Source organism: Morone saxatilis, unplaced genomic scaffold (genome assembly GCF_004916995.1).
Source record: "Morone saxatilis isolate NCDOM2014 unplaced genomic scaffold, NCSU_SB_2.0 Contig16, whole genome shotgun sequence".
Taxonomy (NCBI): domain Eukaryota; kingdom Metazoa; phylum Chordata; class Actinopteri; family Moronidae; genus Morone; species Morone saxatilis.
In genome coordinates, this window is record NW_023339718.1 from 20,187,404 (window position 1) to 20,201,672 (window position 14,269).

Consider the following 14,269-nt stretch of genomic DNA (forward strand, 5'->3'; position numbering starts at 1 on the left):
CACCCAAAAGGGAGGAAAAAATCCCACCACCACCCCCTGATATGTCCTTGGCATCGCTGCCTCTTTATTCGTAGTCTTTGTTAGAAACAGAAAATATCGCAACATATACAATCATAAGCTCCACTCAAAGCCTAAAGTTCGCCGTTAAGTCACCACCCACGATTTGTCATCTGTGACTTGAGCGTGGTTAGTTTTTAGTCCACATATGAACTTGCAGACAGGATGTGGATGTATACGGCTGCTACCGCTCCCTGCCAGATCTGGCCGTGTGGCTTAAAGATTGTGCTATGTTTGCGGGGGAGGATCGCGACTGGGCCATGTGTCACGTGGGTGAGAAATATCAGCACCTCTCCTTATGCTCCGAAGGCTTCGGATCTCTGAAGGAAACACTTGTGCGCTTAATTATTTGAAGTTTAACTCGCTCTGTGGGATGGCATCCGTGTGCTTTGCGTTTGTAACATAGGTGGGAAGTAACTGAGTACATTTAACCAATCCTTTACTTTCATTGATACCTTTACTTGAGGTATGCCATTTGTTGGCGACTGCGTTTTCCCCTCTGTATCAAGAAAGAGTAGTATTGTAACTATTTTGCACCCGGACATTTGGTCTGAGGCGGAGTAGTGTCCACTATACATTTATTTATTATTTCATATTCAGTGTGAGATAACTTTATAAAAAATGACTTTTGTTCAGTAAAAAATCTTAAAATATACATATTTCAAATGTATTGAAACAGCCTCGTATCCGCAGCTTAATTACACAGTGACTTATAAAGCTATCCAATGAGTTTTTAGAAAATAGAATAAACATGGAAATCATGGAAACAACTGGAAATTGATTTTTTTTTTTTTAAATCCTGGAAATATTTTATGTTGTCCTGGAAATTTAGGATGTCCTGGAAAGATCCTGGAAAATTATTTCTTCAAAAGAGTGGGAACCCTGAGATAATTTACTCCTTGTTCATCAGGCATCAGAATCCTTAGAATGAAGTCAAGTTTATGTCATTTCAGGAAGAGCAACAGCGGAGGAATCCCTCTCCAGGATGGACAAACAGATATCTTGTGAACAGAGTAGACCAAAAAGACAGGAGTAGAATTACGATAAGGAGAATAAAGATACAATATTAGGCAGATAGGTTGTGCACGTATATGAAGAATAAATGATTTCATAGTGTCCAGTTTTGCTTATTTTGCGGTTGCCTTTTATCACTGACTACTTTTACTGTTATAGCTGCTGCTTTGCTTTTACTTAAGTAAAATCAAAGGACTTGTATTTGAGTATTTTTCACAGTTCTCAACACGAGGACGTTTTTGCTTTCCGGGTTGCACCCTTTCCTCATATCTGTGCTGATTTAGTTTCACAAGTTTCAGCTGGATATTTACTCAGAAACCAGCTGTGTTCATATTTATGTGACAGCGAGAGTGCTGTAATATGACAGAGCGATACTAAATGTAAACAGCACGGGTTGTGCAGCGAACAGCCTGATGCCGCACACGGTGGTCAGAGACACATCGGAGTGTCCAGTTTCAGTTCACACCCTTTTAAAGTCACAGGTACAAAGTATATATTTGCGCAACAGGATGTGTATGTGTGTTTATGTGTGACTCATCCCAACAACATGTTTCCTGTCTGTGAATTGATTAATCACTTCCTTCATTCCCACAGAAGCTGCTTTAAGTTGCACACTAATATTAGTTGACATTAAATGAGCCCCTTCTGTTTGGCTAATTATTCATTCCTCTTTCGTTCCCCTTAACTGAACTGAGCTCATGTAAAAGCTTTATATACAACTGTCAGTCACACTGACTCATTTATAGCCATTCTGAGTATTTTACATGTCATACTGTGTGGGTGGTTGATAAAGAGGATCAAGGACGGAAGTGATGATTTTATGGAGTAAGGAAGGAGAAAACCTAGATAGATATTACAATATTGTAGTATATTGTCTTTGATCAGTGTTATTCTACTTGAAGAAAGAGATATTTCTGATTCCTAATTTTTAATTTTTGTTGTTCTCTACAGCCCCAGAATGAGAGTCTCATTCATCGTTTTCTCGGCCAGAGCAACAGTCCTGCTGCCACTGACTGGAGACAGGTACTGAACTCTCTGGAACAGATTCATGATGCGGATTTCATGTGTCTGCATTAGTAGGTTACTGTACCTCACCTTAAGAAGTCTCATGCTCTAAATATGTCTTATTATGTCTGGCATTTTAGGAAGGAAAGGACAATTTTGTCAACTTTTGCTCAGTTTTTACATTTTGTTTTATATCCCACAGTTGTGAGATGATATAAATTTGTTAACTGTCATATTTTAAGCCATTGCAGCAATCTGCTCTCTGTGTATTTGGTCAGTGTTGGATATGTAACTTGAAATGAAGTAACTTCTCACAGGCCACCATAGATTAAGTGTTTGCATGGTGACATTAGATTGAGGTTGAGGTTAGAGGTTGAATTCCCACTGGGCTGTTAAATGCTGAAAAAAAGACTCTTGAGACATTCTGGATAAACAGCTTCTTCTTTATTACAAGAACAACTTGTACTCCAAACTCCACCACATTGTGTAGCTACCTTTTTAGTAGTGTGCACAGTGTTACTTTCTAATATGATTTCAGTACAGTTGGACAAAATGTTAATTCACTCATTTATTTGATGTGTTTTAAGAGATGAGATAGAAGAGGGTCTGAAGCGCTTGCGGGACGTGAAACCAGCAGGTGAAACATATATGCATGAAGGAATAAAACAGGTCAGTTTACCCTCTCAGATGAATCCAATTGCAGCTCAGGAAACTTTTTAAAAACATTCAGATTATTGTAAAATTGTAATCTGATGAAATGTTTGTCATTCATTTTGAACCTGAAGGCCTCAGTTCAGATAAAGGCACAAAACATCAAGTCCTCTAGCATCATCCTGGCTCTGACGGACGGGAAGCTTGAAGTTTACGTTCACGAGCTCACAGTGAAAGAGGTGAGGTTCATATTGTTGTATTGGTATTGGCAGCTGTCTTATTTAAGTGTCATAATGTTGAAATTCTGTTGTCAAAACTAAATTCATGCTGCTATTAGTTCAATTTAATGGGATTTGGTGCCTGGACAGCCTGCATTATTTTTCTTATTTTCCTCACATTTGACCTGTTTCACATCATCTACACATTTGTTTGATCTGCAGGCTGATGGCGCAAGGAATTATGGCGCTCGTGTTTACTGTGTGGGTATCAAGGACTTTGATGAGCAGCAGGTAAGAGAGCTTCAGTCTTAATCTGCAGCAGTCAAACACCAGTGAAGTCTGTCACTGAATGTATGCTGAACGATTACATTTGATAACAAGAGACACACTGCCATGTTGGAAGGGTGTCAAGAAAGGTAAACACGTGTAATGTGAGTACCTTTACCTGTATGGAAAATCCACGTCTTAAAGTGATATTCCACCTAAAAATCAAACACATAACCCCCTGTAGACTTAAAAGGTGCCCAACAAAGTTTGTAGTTTGCTCAAGAAGAGAGAACAGAAGCCAGTATCAATAAAAACTCCTGCAGCATAATCCACTTTTCAGATGTTCATCTGCATGCTCAGTATGCTCCAAACAATCATTGTTTTGCCAAAATAAGGTAAAATATGCTGCTTCCAGGACAGCAATGTCTGTATAATTGGGATTTTCTTCAGGATTATGTCTGAGTTTTAGCTTAGTTTTTAGTTTTTGCTTTTATTTTTTTAAAGAATTGTTTTGGCATTTTCACTGTTGTTGGACAGCAGACTGTAAAAAAAATGATTTCACAATCAGCTTATGAGGCAGCAATGAATAATGAAATAAATAAATGGACACAAATTCTAAACTGAACATAAAATTGATTTAAATTGAATGAAATTAATGACTGTTACATCCAATCTAATTACATTGCAAAAACAAATACCAACTAAACTGAAACCAAATTAAATAGCGGGTGTTCCCTGTACAATTACAATTGCCAAAATAGTGTGTGCAATTATAAACAGAAAACAGAGACAGTACATCATACAAAAAATATTAGCGTGTAGTTCGATTGTAATTTCTCAGACGTTTGATTTGTTCCATTTTGTGGAAGCTCTGTAAAAGTTTTAAAAAACATGGTTTCGGGCCTCAGATGTTCTTCGTAAGAAGCTAAGCAAATGGACATTGATGTTTAAAGTGTAAACATATTTTCAATCTGATAATTCTTCACTCATTTCCTGATTGTGAAATCACAATATTGCTGCATCTTCACTTCAGAGTTTGTGCTCATTTCATAAAATGAAGTCAGACTGCCCGAGCTGCACCGAAGTCACAATCATTCCTTTTTATGTCAGTCATGTCTGTAGTTTCACTGTCTCTCTTCCAACATGGTGGCCTGTCCCTTGTAACCATTGGTAACCACCCTGTGATGAGCTCTTATTAAGTCAAAAACAAAGGCAATATTGCTCCCAGTTTGTGCTGCAATGATTTTTTTTTTATGCTTGAGCAAAGTGTTTGCCACAGTCATGCCATCTGCTATGTCTCCTCCTGCCCATGATATGAAAGGAAAGACAGTGCTCAGTCATAAAGAGGAAAACAGAAAAAGAAGAAAGCAGCATTAAATCAGCAGTACTTCTTGTGTACTCAACTCTTTCATGGTACCAACAGCTTGCTGATATTGCGGACACCAAGGACCAAGTGTTTCCTGTCAAAGATGGCTTCCACGCGCTCAAAGGCATTGTCAATTCTGTAAGTTTGCCTACTTTCTGTTTGCGTGTGAGGTTTGTCAACTCAGGTTTGTGCTTGATGTATTTTTTCCTTATTTTCAGAAATAACTGAAGGTGGTAACATAGTGCAGAATGTTAGTAAATGTGGGAATCAGGTGGAAAAATCGGTAAAATTATTTCCTGCCTTGGCTTCATTGAAGTTTGTCACAAATTAAAGCAAAACCTCTGTGAACTTCCTGCTAAGCTCCATGGAAAATGTCTGTGGAAATAACTGCTCGTTGTGTCCTCAGTTTGTAGACCGAGAAGGAAATGTCTCAACCACTCAGTAGCAAATTAGACACTGTAATGGGAGCAGCTTGACAGTTAGTCACTGTCCATATGACATCCTCTTCACAGTGTTTTTATTGTGTTGAGTGTCAAAACTCTGTGCAGCAGCAGCGCTTCAGTACAATTAATGCTTTTATTTTCTTATTTTTGATGAGAAATTCAGAATAAAAGCCAGCGCAACGCATCAAACCCATCCTGTCACTGTAATGCTGTAATCAGTGAATGGCTGTCAGAGTATAAGAGTCCCTTAAACAGTGTTTATATGAAGTTTCCCATGCAGCCTCCTTGTGCCCTGCCAGCCAATTAGTGATACTTTCCATTTGCTGCTGCTTTTAGCCTACACGCTGTCAGCCAAGGTGGGGGTTTGTGTGGCAACATTTTTTTCATGAATCTGAGTCCGGAGCCATGCAGAGCTCACTGACCTGAGCTGGACTTACATCTGTGTCTGAGCCGACAAGGCCAGCAGTGTTTAGGGAAAGAGCAGAACTAGACGGAGCTGTCAGACATGCAGCTGGATGGAGGGTGTGTCTTGTTTCTGTTGTGTGACGCAAAGTACAACAGCTATGATTGATTATGTTGCTTTCAACATGACTGTAAGGGAAAGGAGAGTCTAAAACTGTCATCAGTCTGTTGTATCACTGAGTGTAGATGTTAAAAAGATGCCTGGGTGCATCATATTAATCCTTAAACAAATTTTCACTAAGATTAAAACATGAGTTTAAATGTATGTATGACAAATATATATATTTTAATTCCAATAATTGGGGCACATGGTAGCTCACTTTGTAGAATGTCCACCCCACATAGACTGAGCGCTGCTGGTTCGATTCCAACCTGCGGCCCTTTGCTGCATGTCCTCCCCCCACCCTCTCTCCCCCTTTTCCTGTATATCTTCAACTGTCCAATCAAGATAGAGGCATGGAAAAAAAAAAAATATATATCTTCGAAAATAACAATTGCATGACCAGATGTAATCAAGGGTGCTGACTGTATCTCAGTGGTTTGAACCACGATTTATTCAAAACAGGTGTAATAGTGCATTATAAAGTATGAGTAACCATTTCTAGCACCCTGAAAGAGGAAAAAGGAAAAAATGACTAGTTCTAACCAAGAACTTTGTCTTTTGTAATGAGCATGTGAATCCAGCTTGTAATAATTAACATTAAAATGTGCTGAAAGCCTCTGAAAGAGTGGATTTGATTATTGATAATTAGAAGAAATATGCTTCTAATCTGTTTGTGCTGAGAAAAGATGAATCTTTTATCTAGAGAAGAGCATTCACGCACTCCGGTACACAAGGTCGCCCTTCCCATTGAAGTCATGGATGAATTTTTCTGTGGTTTTAAGACACAGCAACACTACCCACAATGTTAGAGCCTGCACGAGAACATCCAGCACAACAAGAGAAAAGCTCATCCCCTCAGCACTCAGAGGCACAGTGACGCTTCCAGCATCCAAATGAAACGCGCAGCATTCTTCTCTGATTAGTAATACTGGATTCCTGACTAGTTGGCCTCCTTACTCCTCTGTTGGATTTCGAGGATTTGAGATCATCTGTGCAGCCTTTTGCTGCAGGATCCACACTGCCTCTGTGACCAGCATGACAAAACTCACAAAAAGAGCTCGACAAAGTTGTGTTTCTGCACCCTGTTTGGCCATTTTTCTTGTTGATTTTAATTTTAACCACACTCGCCCTTTGTTGTCTGGGCTGCTGGCCTTTTGGGAAATCCCCAAATTGCAATGTAGCCACATCGTTATCGTTAACTTCCTTTCAGCTACTGAACACATGCAACTGAGTTTGGCCTCTTGTACAGTATTGCTGACTTCAAGATTATTGATGTCTTTTTGTGACGCTTAAATAATGAAAAATAAATGACCTAAATTAAATACCCTCATGAACCTTTCCACCTCATTATTACAATGAGATTAAAGCAGCCTCATCCTTTCAGAAACCCACCCGTTACAACATTGGCTGAGATATTTGGAGGACTTTGAGTATTTGGATGAGTGCCTCCTTTTCCCCCTGCAGCCTGTAAATAATGTTTGTCACAAGATCCCAGAGAAATGAATAGCTGCTGTTTGAGTTCAGGCCTCTAATCTCAGCATTCAAAGCTTCTATTTTAATATCTCCAAAACACTGAGGATCTAGTTTGTAGATCTTCCAAACCTTACAAATTACTTAATTTACCCACATTTCTTTAAAAAGTAAGTAAGAGTAAGTGCTACTTTTCCGAATGGCAAATTGGAGCAGGAGTGTTCGCTTAATGTGAATTCCTCGGGTCCCTCCGTCATTTTTAAGCAATCAGTTTAGTTTTTTGTAGTTTTTTTTCTCTGTGTGTTTTTTTTTCTCGGGCACTGCCAAGGAAGTAATTAGACGGGGAAAATAGTGGCACAGAGGAACAGCAGCAGATCCTTTTCCTCCCAGCTGTCATCTACAACCCTCTCCCCTTTTAGCGATTCCATATCAAACCATCATATTTAATAAGGCTGCTGTAAACACTCCCCTCTTCAACTCCTCAGATTGAAGTTTTGCCCAACATCAAATGAAAGGTTCAAGTGTCCTATATTGCCGTTAATATGCTTCTTTTTACCGACTGTGTACTGGGATTTGCATAGTTTGTCCTTTGTTGATTTATTGAATCATAGCGGATAGTGCAGCTCCATGACAGTGTGCTCACACAGGCCTCTTTATATGATAATGCAGGATCCCGGAGGTTTTTAATAGAACTGAGAAATGTAATAGCCTTGCATAATTTTCCCATAAAGGCTGACACAGCTGCCGTTTCTCCCTCCTGTTCTCCTCGCCTCTGATATTCGGCGCTCTCCTTTAGCCGCCAGGCCCCGATCAGGAGTGAGACATTTCTCAGGTGTTGCACCCTAATCTGTTTTCTAAACTTGACAGAGCTGATAACGGCCGGGACTTGATGTATTTATTCTTGGCCCTCAAGCGATAATGTACCCATTTCATTTTTTTCCCTCATCCTCCAGATATTAAAGCGATCGTGCACAGAGATCCTGAGTGTGGAGCCCTCCAGTGTCTGTGTGAACGGTGAGTGGATCCTCCTGCTGCAGTCAGTCCCTGGAGCTCTGCACAGATATGCTCATTCTCTGCATTCTCTTTTTATTGCTGGCTTACTAAACTTAGGACATCTTTCCAATTCCACTTGGAAAGATGTCTCGGTTTCAAGCAGCGGTGAGGTAAGAAGTTGCTGTTGAAAATCATCTGACAGCACTTAGGCCATTACGGCACACTCAAGCTCCCCACAGAATCTCAGAACCCCATAAAATTGAAATGATTTCAGATTTTGCTGCTTTTCAGCTCTTTTGGTCGGAGTCCACCTAAATCAGCAGGTCCCAACCTTTTTGGCTTGTGCTCCTTTTGCAGTCTACTTGTGAGCCTTTAGTGGTTACACACTACCAGTTGTGAGCATTCAAGAAAGTGAAGTTATCCTTGTCAGACTGTTAAATCAGGAGGAGTTTTGGAGGCCTAAAGACATGAAAGTATTCAGTATTTCCAGAGGAAAAAACAAAAAGTCTCTCAACCCTGAAAAACAACCCTGATTGCTCCATGAGGGGGGTGCGCCCCCCAGGTTGGAAACCACTGATGTAAATAACTTTTTCAGCATATAACTCAGAATCAATGAAGAGACTGTTTCTTGATGTTGTTTGGTCTAGCTGCTGTGAGTTAGAACATGAAATTGTTTTTAAGAAAATGTCATTTGAAAGGAATACATTTGCTACTGATCCTGATCCTACTCATCATGTTAACTATGACGTTGTTTAGTTTTAAATCTCTGCACCAAAGAAAGTGTGATCTATAGATACATATTCTTTTATTTTTACTTTTATGTTTTATTCATGAAACTTGTCAAAGTACTAGCAGTCGGGAAAGCTCTACGTCAGTGATCTCAGACTGTCAGCCTGGGGGCCATTTCAGAAACTGCTGCGAGTATGATGTAGTAGTGGAAATATTTTCACAATATTGCGCTTTCATGTAGTACTTAAACGTTGCTGTGGCCCTCCTATGAGATGCCAATACCAGCGGTGGCCCCAAGCCAATTTGAGACCCCTGCTTTACATGGTGCTAGTTTCCTGAACTGTAGGTGGTAAAAGGTTAATGCAGGGAGACCCATAGGAGCTAGTCTTTTCAGGCCCTTTACAGAAGCCCTGAAATTCTGAAGAAATACAAGATAAAACTCTCTAACTATATGTATGTTCCTCCTCATAGTCTTATCTTCCATTTGTTTACATTCCACAGAGTCCTTTGACATCGTCCTCAGAGGGAACGGCTTCACCCTCGGCCGCAGCAATGAAGGCGTCGTCTGCAGCTTCATAGTGGAAGAGCAAACTTTTAGTAAGTGCTGTAAATCACTGTAGTGCTATAAAGTGACTACACATTGCATTCAGTTGGTCATCACAGGGCTTGACTAAGATCAGTTTCCTTTGGCTCAAACTGCTGCTTAAAATGTTGGCTCAGAACAGCTCTGATATTTTGTAAATCACTGTGAACAACCACAAAGCCAAATGTGGAGTCGCACAATGAGTCCTGTCTGGTCCTCACTGATATGTGTTCTAAATCAGTATATCAAAGCATGCATCCAGTTCACCAAATTAAACTAGTCAAACTGGAATTTGTGGGTGTTGTTTTGACAATAAACAAATCATAAATCTTACATCAGGCTAGGCCAGCATTAGCACGGAGGACGGCAAAAGGCAATAAAGCAAAGAAAAATAGATAACTTACTGGTATTTGTGGAGATGCCTAAATTTAGTAAAGACCCCAAGACTCTGTAGCTGTAATGTGTTTTTGAAAAAGCAGATATGTTAATACAATAATCATTTACATTTTATACCATATCTCTGATCAGTACTGCTTTCAGTGTATGAGATACGAGCAGAAATATGAATGGACGCGTAAACTGTCCAGTGTGAGCTGATCTCTGTGTGTTTGTAAGAAGACCCACATTGTCCACATTGCAGTATTAGTCACCCAGAGCCTACAGTTTACCTACAGCCCTGATGACTTTGAGTCTACAGTAAGAGAAACAATTCATTGCTATTAAAGTCTGCCTCTGCAGAACTGGGGACTTTCTGAAGGGGATTGCCCACATAGTGTCTTAATCTTATAAATAGGGGTTACAGGGGAAGTTTACATGCACACTGTCTTTTGTCTTTTGAAGGCATCATCATGTCTATCATTAGTCCTTACTCTACTGGGTAATTTCACTCTAAAGATACTCAAAGAATGTTTTTGTAATATACACATTTACTATTTATAAATAGGTATAGTGTAATATATTTTTGTCCCAATATAACAATGATTTGTTATTATACAGATAAAAAAATTGGTTTGACAAAAAATATCTACTTACTAGCTTTATAACACATGTCAAGGTTGAAAGCTGAACCTTCACATTGACACCTAATAATAATTATCAGCAACATTTGCATTAAGTGTTTGTTTTTATGTTACATTTTCAAATGTATCAAAACAGGAAAAAAAGCAATAATAAATAAATGCCAAAATCACTGTATTAAAAAGTTGCCGGTTTTCATAGTAACACAGAGTTTTTCAGGAGCTCAGCAATCAGAAAAATAGTGGCCGTCAGAGCAAGTGATTGAAAGATTTAACATGGCAAACAGAGCTCAAAGACTTGCTGATACATCGCAGCCCTCATCTCAGTCTGACAGGACTAAATGTGAGCCGACCAACAAAAAAGAACTAAAATCAGACCCAACGCTACTCAGCTAATGGACAGGTTTGGGCAGCTTGTGGTAGACCTATATCTTTCGTTGTCTGATAGCCCCTTCACTGCAGTATTGCACATCATATCTGTGTGATCTGGCTCTCTGATTCCTGGTGTACATGAAAACCACAAACTGCCTGTCTGTGGAGCTCTGTGGGTCCTGCTCTCTCTCTGCACATCAACAGCAGGCATGTCCCGTTTAAATTCCTGCAGCCTTTATTTTGGTTTGTTTTGTTTATTTGTTTGTCCTTGTACACCTTGAATATAAGCAAATTAAAGAGAAAGAAAAATAAATAAAATGAAATATGATATAATATAATGTAATATGACTGACTTGCAGTAAGGCGCCATCCACCCTACTTCCCTGCTGAATGTGACTTACACTTTGATTTATATTTAGGAGTTGTTTTATTGTGTTCTATGTCCATGGTGTGGACATACAATACGTCCCATCTCTGGCACAAATCTTCTTTGTTATCCAACTTGCTTCGATGTGAATTGATGGTGGGTGTTCAGTGGAAGGGTATAGAAAAACAAACCCCTGTCCCGACATATCTGTTATCAGCAGCTCTTCATCTATATGATCTAAATTCAACAGTAGAAAGGAGGGTATGTAGGTCACTGTGCTCCTTATTTTGAGCTTGCAGTCTGTTCTGTTGAGAAATCCTTTTTCAGGAAGCAAACGGGATTTGGCACCAAAAGCCAATCTTTTCAAGCTCTCATTTGGCCGTGGGATCTGTGGGATCGACGACTGCCAATGACAACACTTCTCTCCTTGACAAGTTATTTTTGATTTTCAACATTTCAACTCGACTAAAACACTTGAGCATATTTTTTTTTCTTTTAAAAAAGAACTTCATCCGATTCAGGAAGTGGCCATTAGCAGATGTCTTCCTGTTAGTCCTTTCTCAGTTTAGGCTGTCTCACATTCGCCCACTTGGGGCTATTTATTCCCTTATTGGCTTTTGCATGTGTTCAGCCCAGACCTTTTTAACAGTGGGGCACCTTATAATTATGGACAGGCATCATGGCAACTATGGAACACACACCACATATGTGGAACAGATGCTACAGTCTTCTCCATCACCAAACCAGTTGGAGCCCCGAGCAGACAAGCAGAAAAGAAATATCAATAATCTGAAAAACCTCCATGGCTGAAGATGGTTCAGGCCTCTGTCAGCCTGTGCACACACACACACACACACACACACACACACACACATACATACACACTGATATTTAGTTTTTTGTTTTTTTCTTAAAATAATGATCCTTCACACACAGTGTCAAAGAGGTCAAAGAGACTTCATGTGGGGATTGTTGGCTCATTGTGCTCTTAAAGTTCCACCAAGATTTTGCAAAACTGAGTTGATAATGATGTTGGAATATTGCTCATAATATCAGTCTTTCATAAAACTTAATAAAAATATAAAAAATACGTAAAAAAAAAATTCAGCAGAGCTTATTAAGAATAAATTCTGACTTGAGAATCGTGGGAAATGTAGGGAAATTCAATGCACTGTTATATAGGCTTTTTATGTACAGGCAAACGTCTGACTCATATACAGCAAATAAAGAGTAAATCTGTTTAATTGACTATATCACATATTCTAGAACGTTTTGTATCTGATTCATATAAGAAGCTCATTTATCACCTAACCTTACCCTATGTTTTGTCTCCTTTTTACAGATCATAAACCGAGTACTGTGCGTAATGATTATCTCTTGTGTCCTGCACCAAAGCTCTATGAAGTCGGACAGTAAGTAGTCTGTATGATTTCTTTTGGAGGGTAGTGGAGCATGTTACTTTTGTGACGTTTTTAAAATTTAATATTAGTATATGGCTTTCAGATATTGGCCAATTGTGTGGTCTTCTGCTGATATACTGCAGGTTTCTCTACAGAAAATTAAATGCTGTTTCAGTTTCTCATCAGATTGAATTTAATTCAATGTTAATTCTGTTGTGTTCATTATATTAAGTCTTAATTTAAACACAGTAATGTACTGCAGAGTTTCTCCACTGTTAAATATTTGTATCAAGCTGCATTGAAATTCACAAATGTTTTTCTGTCATGGATATGGAAAAAAATTGTAGAAAGCCACCCCAAATAAAGGGGATTTCAAAGTTTTTGTACAGAAATACCATGTCAACTGGCATAATAATGCATTTAAAAGTACATTTTCCAAAATAACTGATATGTAGCTTGGGCAGTGTGTCTGTAGATGTATTTAAGTTTTGATCTTGGCATGTGGACAACAGTAAACGTGGGAAGTTTTAATGACAGGCATCTTACAGGGAACTCTTATAAAGCCAGCATCTATAAACGGGACCACCTAAATAGATTGGATATGTTCTCATATAGATTGTTTTGTTGCCATCAAACATAAAATAGTGAATAAAAGAAAAGCTTTGTTTTTGGTAGATGTCAGGTTTTAGTGTTTGATATTTTCTGCTGCATCAAGAAATCAAGAAGCTTATCTCAGTAGAAATAGGCATAGTGAGTCATGTCTTCTTCTGCAAACCACACACGCACACAGATACTTTCTTAATATTACTTTACCAACATCAGGACTCTTTCAAAACAATGTATTTCCCCTTTTCTTCAGGCCTTTTGTGTTTTTTCTGCTGCTCTCTGCTCAGTTGTAGAGTTGTTTTTTTATTTAAATCAGCCATATCTCTCACATTTAGCAAAGATGTTTCAATCATCTTGGTGTCTCTTGCTCTTACATGCACAGTCTTTATTCTTTCTTGCTTTTTTTGTGCACATAAACAACTTCTAAATCTATAAATAAGCTGTATGTTAAAACAGTAGATGAAGGGATGAAGAGTTTGGCGTAGCGTAAAGACGCAGTAAACATTGTAGACTGAGCCTGACAGAAAAACACCCCATACATACAACCCACAAAGATTTAAGTGAAAACAGTGTAAATATGCATTTATACCCGGCTGCATAGCTATTGTTTGATGTCGACGTCATCTCTTATAATCCCAAACCATAACAGATGATCGCTAAGGCATTCTAGATGGAACAACAGATTTTAATGTCCTCGATGACTGCAATCCAATCAAAAATGTATGATTATATGTGCGGCTGGCTCCTGAAGGCCTTTCAGCTCTAAAACAGATTATGTATCATATGATGACGGCGATGCTGTAACTATTGCAAATCAACTTGAACCTCACCTCAGATAATCCTCTCATGTTAATGTTCAAACTGCTCAGGATGATTTCTTTTGAAGCCGAAAGAGGAATTTGAGTGTTTAAAAGGATATAAGACCTAAAATATGTTCCTTTTTTTGAGTTCTAGTTCTTAATTTTTTAGTACACAAATAAATGGCTTAAAAAGCAATAGATAAAGACACGTACACGTATACACAGCTTACACTCAAAATGCTCTTCTGCAGCAATATATCAATGCATACACAGTCCTGTGCAGTACATATAATATATACAGAAAAGACTTACTGTGCAAACATCTGACATGTCCTATTATCGCCATT

The 14,269-nt window shown here is 38.8% G+C and overlaps 1 protein-coding gene across 2 annotated transcripts in view; it reads left to right on the forward strand.

The window, feature by feature from the left end:
- The window catches only part of antxr2a (ANTXR cell adhesion molecule 2a), a 72,178-nt gene that overhangs the window by 5,006 nt on the left and 52,903 nt on the right, over window positions 1-14,269 (forward strand). For both annotated transcript variants that reach the window (XR_004796613.1, XM_035658401.1), the window contains exons 3-10: window positions 2,023-2,094; window positions 2,664-2,745; window positions 2,862-2,966; window positions 3,168-3,236; window positions 4,636-4,716; window positions 8,010-8,070; window positions 9,280-9,375; window positions 12,459-12,528. Coding sequence is in view for 1 of the 2 variants with exons in the window: in XM_035658401.1 (XP_035514294.1) it covers window positions 2,023-2,094; window positions 2,664-2,745; window positions 2,862-2,966; window positions 3,168-3,236; window positions 4,636-4,716; window positions 8,010-8,070; window positions 9,280-9,375; window positions 12,459-12,528 (636 nt within the window). In the remaining variant the exon portion in view is untranslated. The remainder of the gene's footprint in view (window positions 1-2,022; window positions 2,095-2,663; window positions 2,746-2,861; window positions 2,967-3,167; window positions 3,237-4,635; window positions 4,717-8,009; window positions 8,071-9,279; window positions 9,376-12,458; window positions 12,529-14,269) is intronic.